The sequence below is a fragment of the Miniopterus natalensis genome, chromosome 12 (assembly GCF_054644295.1).
Source record: "Miniopterus natalensis isolate mMinNat1 chromosome 12, mMinNat1.hap1, whole genome shotgun sequence".
Classification (NCBI taxonomy): Eukaryota; Metazoa; Chordata; class Mammalia; order Chiroptera; family Miniopteridae; genus Miniopterus; species Miniopterus natalensis.
In genome coordinates this window covers 68661993-68670356 of record NC_142092.1, presented here as the reverse complement: position 1 = coordinate 68670356, position 8364 = coordinate 68661993, and the positions used below count along the sequence as shown (strand labels likewise).

Sequence of the window (8364 nt, the reverse complement as noted above, 5' to 3'; positions counted from 1 at the left end):
GGGCGGGATCGCGCTCGCCCCGGCGGCACCGCTGCGTCCAGCCTCAGCCAATGGGGCCAGGAGCCGGACGGAGGCGGGGCACGCAGGCCGCTCCCGGGACTTCCCGCCCCTGCTCCCGTCGTCGCCACAGTCCCCGTGAACCTGTCTGCAGTCCTGCTCTTCGTTAACCGCTGCTCTGGGCCCTGGCTTGGCGAAGCCTGGCCCTGCTCCGCCCACGGAGAGCCGCAGGGCTGCTTACCCGAATTACTGTCGTGTGTCACTCTCCTCCCCGACGGCCAGCCTGGCCGGGCGCTGCAGCTGGGAGGCGGAGGCGTGACCTTCGTGCGGTCATCACTTGGAGCCCTCAGATTGCTGATGGCTAAGAGCTTAAGACGACCAGGACTTCCAGGTGCTGGGGACCCGTGTTGGGCAGGGTCCCCCATGCCACCTGTGTGACTGATGGCGTAAGTGGTGAACTCCACGCTCCCTGTTAAGTTCCACTCACTTCAATCCTGACTTGAATCTTCATCCAAATACCTCCCAACTTTGGGTCCCCTGCAGATGTTCATAGCCAACCTCTCTACGTGTCCACCCAAGTCCCCGCCGGAGGCGAGGACGATGAGGTCAGGACCGGGGAGAGCGGCTCCGGGTGCAGGCAGCTGCGGGAGTTCTGTGGGATTCTGGAAGGAACCGGGCTGAGTAAGGGGCATAGCTTCTCATCTTCCTCTGGGCCTATGTTTCCTCACCTCTAAGGGGAGATGACAATCCTGTCTTCCAAGAGAGTTTTGGACAATGTCCATAAACACCAAGCACATGCGCAGCACTCAAATGCAGCCAGTGTGACCATGACAGTCGTTTGACCTAGTGCAGACATCTGACTGTACTATCTTTAAGGACAGGCAACTGCCCCTCAGTGCCCAGGGCCTCTTGTGTTCAGTTATAAATTCTTATCACAGCACTTATCACGCTTTGTGATCACCTGTTACTTCTCTCTCTCCCCCAAGGCACATGACTGCCTTCTCTGGTCAGCACTTAGTGTTTGCACAGTGGATGAATGATTCGAGCTCCATGGGTAAACTGCTCAGTTAGACAGTTTATTTTGTAACTCAGCCAGCGGGGTATGCGGAGAGGCTTATGTAGACAGGATGCTCCAGTGAGCCCAGCAAACACCAGCCAGGCCTCTGAGCCATGGGCTCCTGCAAACCAACTCCTGCCCCCTGGCTGGTGGTCTCCCTCCCCGTGAGTGTGCAGTTTACCTCTTGACCACTGTAAACAGATATTGCTGCCAGGGCAGCCTCTCACCCCACTTTATAAGCTAAGCACCATCTGTCTGATTAGTAGGGTCCACTTCTTGCCCTTTCTACATTCATTCCTCAGAGCTGTGACTTGTAAAATCAAGGGGTGACTCTGATACTGCTCATCTTTTGGAAGAATGGTCTAAAAAACCCTTGGTTTTTCTGTTCCAGGCTGAGAAGAAACTTCAGGAAAAAAAGATGACAGGAAAAAACACATACAAGCTCTTAAAGCTCACAAATTAGTTTAACAAGAAAAACATCAGCCAGATCCAACTGAACAATCCACTTACCCTGGCCCTGAGTGGTGGGCAGGGAGAGAGCCCAACTCTGGGGCCAGAGAACTCGCAGGTTCGAATCATTGCTCCTTTCTGAGCCTCAGTTTTCTTATTTGAAAAGCAAAAAGTAATACATCTTAATTCACCAAACTTTTGGTGAGGTCAAGATACAGGATGTAGAGGGTTTTGTGTCTTCTCCTGTATGTGAAAAGGGCAAAACAAAGCACAATGGAAGAACGGGAGTGCTGAATGCTGCAAAGACCACGAGAAGACACATTTGGGGCAAACACCCTACGCGGGCCTACCTGAAAAGCATTGTCTTTATTACTAATTGACTTTCTGACTCTGGCCTCTTGCCTTCTGCTGAAGGGAAACAGGCAACCTTCAGCTTGGATTCAACATCACGCTGAATCCACGTGCGACAGGCAGGGAGGGGAGCTCTCCCCACAGTGTGCAAGGTCCACGGGGAGGCAGGATCCAAACTTCTGTCAGATCAAGGTCCTGTCATGCATAGCTCTCTGCACTTGCAGAGAAGACCTGCAGAACTCAGAGCTGCTTTAACAGGGGAAGTGTCTTATGATCGGTGACATAGGTGAGAAGAGAGATAATAAAATGGAGTCCTCAGACTAAAGGCAGAGGTAAGTGACCTTCACACGTTACATTTCTACAATGCCAGTGACACCAGATTTCCCCTTTGAGCTGTCCTGACTAGAGGCTGACATTTCGCTATTTTCATTCACACTTGGTCAAACCCACATTTTCTTCTCACTTTGAGGAGGGAGCGGTGGAAGGCAGATAAATAAGAGGAAGGATAATCATTTGGTTCATGTGAAAGAGCAAAGCAGACCCGAAGGAGAGGCAGGAGCTTGAGAATGAGAATTTTGATAACTGATCTCTTATATGATTTCAGAGTAACAATAAAACCAAACAAAATAATCTTAAGACTTAACAAGCTCCTTCCTATACCCTTATTATTTTTTGTGGGACACGAGGAGGAAGAAATAGGAGCTTCTAAAACCTAATCAGCTTTTCTGAAGTCTACAGGCAGGAATGGAGCTGGTTCCAACCACAGTGACCTGGAACAGTAACAGGCCAAAGGTGCAGAATGAAAACTTACTTATAATAAATTTTTAAAGCAATGGCTTTTCTTTATAAAAGAAACACATTATGTGACATAAAACTGTAATGAAAAAAATAATTGTCACATCTAAGCACCTAAGTATAAAATATAAGTGAGGCTGCCATAGGTAAGAATGAACACTTCTGATTTATTCAAAGTTTAAGTCTAAAACCTCAATGAAATCTACCACCTGTATTACAAGGGGGCTGATGATTCCTGGACAGGAAGAAACGAAGATCGAGAAAGATGGCACTGGACACTAGAGACTGACCGAAACTGGCCGAGGGTGCAGAGGTTTGGTCCAATAGATCACAGACAGGCTAAAAGCCACATTGTGTGGAGAAATGTCAGAACTGGTCCAAGAGTATAAACCTCCATAAGAAAATAAAGGTGGCGAACGCAATTTGGACTCTTTACTTCAAGTCAATAACGTCTTCGTCTGAGGAAGCTGTGAGCTGGAAGGGGCTGCTGCCCCACACTGGGCTCCCTTCTCTGTCTGCCCCTGGGTCCTGGTCGGAGCCCATCGAGTGGCAGTGCCCCTCAGGGTTGGCTTCGGCAGTAGAAGGACTTTCCAAGGAGCCCGATGTGATCCTAGAAGAGAAGAGTCACTGGAAAGGATCACTGGGAGTACCATGGATCTGAGCCTAGTGTCAGGCAGTTTCCTGCTCATTCAAGCTCTTAAGCCTGTCCTCCCCCCGCCCATTGGGGGAGAGGTGGGGACCTGCAGGAGTCACCCCCCACCCCAGCAGAGCTTGGCGCCCACAGCCTGACAGCCCTACCTCATGGATTGGTGTGAGTTTCAAAGGCCAGTGGTAACACATTGGAGGTGTTTGTGGGGCATTACTTACTTTTCTCAAGTGCCCATTGTGATAATGTCACTCTTTGCCTCAAGCCCTCCCATGGTTCCCATGGCCTGATGTTAAGGCTGAACCGCCTACCCACAGGCCCACAGGCCATAGGTCCTGGCTCTGCTGAGCCCTGCAGCTCCCTCCCAGCCCTCTGTGTGTGTCTCTTGCTCAGCTCAATGCCACTCCTCAAAGAAGCCTTCTATGACCCTCCCCCTACTGAAAGTAGACCTTCTATCCACCGCTCCCCCATTTATCTTTTTAAAAATTTCCTTACAGCACTGTCACTATTGGAAGTGATTTAATGTACTTATTTGTTTACAGGTTTATCGTCTGTTTCTTCACACTAGAATATAAAGCCCATGAAGGCAGGTGCTGGTCACATAGTAGGGCTCCACAGAAGTGTGTGGGATTAAAGCATGAGTGGATGCTGCCCCTCTCAGCCAGGCTAATGCTGATTTGATGTATGAGACCTGGCTCAGCCGCTCCTGAGGTTTGAGACCGCCCTGCCCAGGTGTGGGGCAGATGGCACCCGCATCCCTCTGCATCACCTGCCACCCTGGATGCTGTACTTCCAAAATGTCCTCACTGGCCTTCCCCACAGGCCTGTGAAGCCCTGTAAGCCATCTCCATGTCCCCAACACCAAGCTCGGTGCCAGGCACTCCATGAATGTGTGCTGAATGAATGAATGGATTGTGCATGGTGTTGCTTGAGGGACACACAGGATCTTAGGGGACACACCAGTGGGTTTCATCAAGTATTCATTGCATGTGACACTAAACTGTTGCCCAGAGAGGCTGTACCTGTTTCCAGTCCTACCATAAGTACTGCAGAAGGGACGTTTCCCGTCACTCTGAGTATTTTTGTTTTAAAAAATCTCTGTCAATAAACATAGTGAGTGAAAATATAAACGTGTCTTACTGTCTTTTAATGAGCATTTGTTGGATTGCTAGTGAGGTGGCCCATCTGTTGGGGCCCTGCCCTGGCAGGCTGTGTTCTCTGGGGAACCTCCCTGAGCTGCTGGGTGCTAAGGCTCTGCTGTGGCTGGTCCAGGGCCAGCCCACAGCATCACCCATCAGCAGGTAGGGTCTGGTGCCAGTGCTATGACTCAAAGGGCCACTATCCTGAGAAAGGGCTGCTGGGGCTGCTGGTTTCTTTACCTGTCGCTACTAGTTGATCTCACTGTCCCTGGCGTGGGACCTCCATGGCTTTCTTCGAACCGCTTCCGGGCCTTTGATTTAGGCTTCGGTGCTGCTTCTGACCTGGGGCCACCGTCATCAGAGAGGCCTGGATTGCAGGGAGAACCAGAGGTCAGAGGTCATCACCACAGGGCTGCCCCAGAGACAGAAAATGCCCTTTCTTCTTGGTTGGAAATCGGTGCGTTATTGGGATGGAGTCAGGAAGAAAGATAGAGTATATATGTTTAAATAATTGGCTTTCTTGTTGGTGGAAGGTTTCCCCCTCCCCTAATCATAAAGAATATATGTATTGCTAAAAAATTTAAAAACTCAGAGAGACTCAGAAGAGTCAAGGAAGGAGAGAAAATCTACTACAATCCTACCACTGGAAACAAATTCTCCAACTCAGTTTGGTTCAATTTTGGAAAGTCACAGTGGATTGTAAAACAGTAGCTGGAGATAAGATTTCAAAGGAATAGTGGGTTACAAACAGCAATACACATGTTTTAAAAGCACAACTTCCAAAACCAGCCGACTTTGCCAGGGTCAAAGCCTGCATCTGGCCACCCGAATCCCCTTCACTGTTGCTCAGGAAATGTGACCGCAGGGCCGCCATGTGCTAAGGCCACTGTCCATACAGTTTTATGCCATGTGGGTCTCAATTCAAGTTCTTTCTGGCTTAACATAATCACTTCCATTTTTTCTCATTTTATTTTCACTGTTCTGAACAAAAACCTTTCTAACAGTCTAGCCTTTCCCAGTTATCATGGTGCTTTATGCTTCTCTGGTTCTGTCTCCCATCTGCAGACTGACGGGGAATCACCAGTGTCTTGCGTCTGTACCAGCCCCACAGACCCACCCCCATGGTGTAGGGGCTTCGAGAAGTGATAACTGAACCACACAATTAAGGACAAACATGGTAAATGTAAACTTTTGGATATACAAACATAAAATGTTATCTTAGAACTGTAGGATATAAATCTTTCTGGCCACTTTTCTAAGAAATCACACATATACAGATACTTATATTTTAAAAAAATTGTACCAGACTAGATATGCTATTTACAAACTGCCCTTTTCCCCTTAGCCATGGTTTGGGCAGCTTTCCACACCAATAAATACGGATCGAGACCTTGTTGTTGGGGTGAACTGTATAGTACTCCTTGGTGTAGGTGCACTGTAATTTACTTATAAATCCCTTACGAAAGGGAAAGTTTCTTTTCAACACACTATTTTGAGGATGATGACTGTCCAAAGATAAAACCAGCTGGTATAGTTACAAACGGAAAACAGAACAATCGAGAGCCATTACCCAGCAGTTCCCTGCGGGTCCTGCTGGCTATTTCTTTAATCTCCATCCGGGACAGGGACAAGGAGTGAGTGACGGGAATGGCAGCGATGCCCACACCGATGGATGTGGGCGGGGTGATGACCTTGGAGACCAAGGGCGATTTCAGAGGTCGCTCGATGCTTCTGCCCACAAGGTTTCTGAGTGGAATCTTGTACAGATTTTTTGACTGAATTTCACCTGAGAAGAGGTTTAGAAAAGAACATCAGAACTTTAAGAAAAGTTTGTATTCTTTAGAAGAGAATAATTTCTGGTTCCTTAACAGTTGGCGGGAAGGGAGACTTTGTCTGTATGCTGACCTCCTGAGTTCCCATTAGGAGCAACAGAGTGTGGGTGCCAGGCAGCTGCGTTTTCTGAGGGCACCGCTTTCATGGGTAAATTGGACAAAGTGCACCCGGTTACCTGCACAGGAGCAAGGAGCAGAGAACCGCAAGCAGCTGCGGGCACCCAGCTGCACAGAGGCCTCTTGGGGAGTCTGGGCTTTATGGTAACAAGGAGCCATGAAGGGGACTGACGTGGTGAGAAGCTGGGGAAAGCTGGGTCAGAGCGACTAGCTACCACGGCCAAGGTGTCTGGGATTCGTGGGCGAAGCCAGGCACTGGGTGTGCTGAGCAACGGGTAGGTTTCATGACCATATCCTTTTAGCGATAAAACCCTCCTCTGTTAACATCCCTGAAGGAGAAACAGCTGCTTGGCAAGTGGGAATCGCTCTGGCCCTCAGCTCAGTTCTCCCCATTGAAACATTTTTTTTTAGAACGGGATTTTTGTTTTTGTTTTGTTATCACCAAGTTTCTTAAGAATGCAACCAATGCATTCAGAATACAAGTTTCTTATGGCTTCAGTGACTTTTCTTAGGCGGTAGTCACATGCTGATATCTGACAGTGAACGGATTAAAAATATCTATTAATAAGACAGTAAAAACTGGACTTCACCTTCCCCCAGGGAAGAAGGGAACACTGGAGCATCTCCGCCCGGGGGCGTCTGAGGAGAACTGTGGGCACTGGCCCCCTTGGAGCTGTCTCCAGACCAGACCGCGTTCTCAGCTGTGGCCGCTGTGAAGTAGATATCCGACTAGGAAGAAAGAGAAACGTCAGAGCTGCCCGAACTGCGGGCCCTGCCCCCGCTGGCCCCTCCGATCAGCTCCTTATTCAGTCAGCCATAGTTCACAGGATTTGAACTCAAGCTGAGGATGGAAAGTGGCAAAGAAAGATATCTCTGTTGTCAGCTCTTACTTTTCTAGACTTGGAGTGTACTTCATACAACAGTGGCCACCGCCCAGTCTCTGATGGGAGTTTCTCTGCAGCTGAGCGCGCCCCGACTACCAGCAGCACCAAACAACTGTTAGCGGGACTAAGGAGGGGCCTTCTGATGCCTGGGGGACCGTACGGGAGCACCCCATGGTGAGTCTGTTTTCAGCTCTCTCACCTCCCTCTGGTGTCCTGACACAGAGCGGTGGTGCCATCACCAACCTCACTGGATGGGATAGTGTCCCAGCTCACCTGCCACCTCCTGGTGCCTGGGGCTCCCACAGCCCCTCAGTCGGAACTAAACCCCAGGGTCTACTCACCCTGGAGGCCACGAGCTGCAGCTGAGGCACGACTGCGGTGTGGACCAGGTTCCCGTTCACCACCAGGCGGATCTCCATGGAGTCGGTGGTGAAGGCGAGGAGGTACGGGAACGCACAGACTGCAAGGCAACAGGGCATGTCAGCTCCACAGCCACAGCGCCACGACTGTCTCACATTCATCCTCAGCTCTCTAGAAGCTTCCACCTCTCCCACTGCTCTGGCTACTTCTCTTCTTCCTTCATGGGGCATGTGCCCCGATTCTAAGAGAGCCTCTCCTTAGTTGCCAAGCTCCTGCTTCTGACAAGGGTGCACTGTCTCCACATCTCCCTGCCATCTTCCCTCCTGCAGCCCTGGAACCCGATCTTCCCGAGGCTCACTGCCCCAGTCCTGTGAGACCTCCCCGCCATCCAGACCACAGCTGACATGCCCCTCCCTGGTCTGACTCTTCATTCCCTGTCATTAGTCACTCCTCTCTCCTCCTCTTGTCCTGTGCATCTGGGCAGGGGCCGCATCTTACCCCTCACTGTCCTTCACTGGGTTCCTCGGGTTCAATGGGTTTGACTTCCAAACGCCACAACTGCCCTGGTGGCCCAGTGATCCCACTTTTGCCTTCTTACTGGCCCCTTCACACTCTCTCTACCCCACCCTGGTTGCTCTCTCTGTGCTCTCCTTGGTGAACTCCATTTTCCTGGTTTCACTTTGGGGATTTTCTACAACACCCCTCAGCTGATCTCGCAAGTGACCTCCAGTGTTGT

At 50.1% G+C, this 8364-nt stretch overlaps 1 protein-coding gene and 1 long non-coding RNA gene across 2 annotated transcripts in view; one reads left to right on the top strand and one right to left on the bottom strand.

The window, feature by feature from the left end:
- The first annotated feature begins 139 nt into the window (after nt 1-139).
- Nucleotides 140-6020, top strand: LOC107535501 (uncharacterized). The gene is made up of 3 exons (XR_001603032.2): nt 140-443; nt 1446-2187; nt 5501-6020. It is a non-coding gene; the product is annotated as an uncharacterized LOC107535501 (long non-coding RNA).
- GARNL3 (GTPase activating Rap/RanGAP domain like 3) overlaps nt 2794-8364 on the bottom strand; it is an 81199-nt gene continuing 75628 nt past the window's right edge. Inside the window, exons 25-29 of the mRNA XM_016210988.2 lie at nt 7610-7728; nt 6975-7113; nt 6006-6221; nt 4676-4802; nt 2794-3260 (exon numbers count right to left, since the gene is read on the bottom strand). Coding sequence (XP_016066474.2) covers nt 3083-3260; nt 4676-4802; nt 6006-6221; nt 6975-7113; nt 7610-7728 — 779 coding nt within the window. The 3' untranslated portion in view covers nt 2794-3082. The remainder of the gene's footprint in view (nt 3261-4675; nt 4803-6005; nt 6222-6974; nt 7114-7609; nt 7729-8364) is intronic.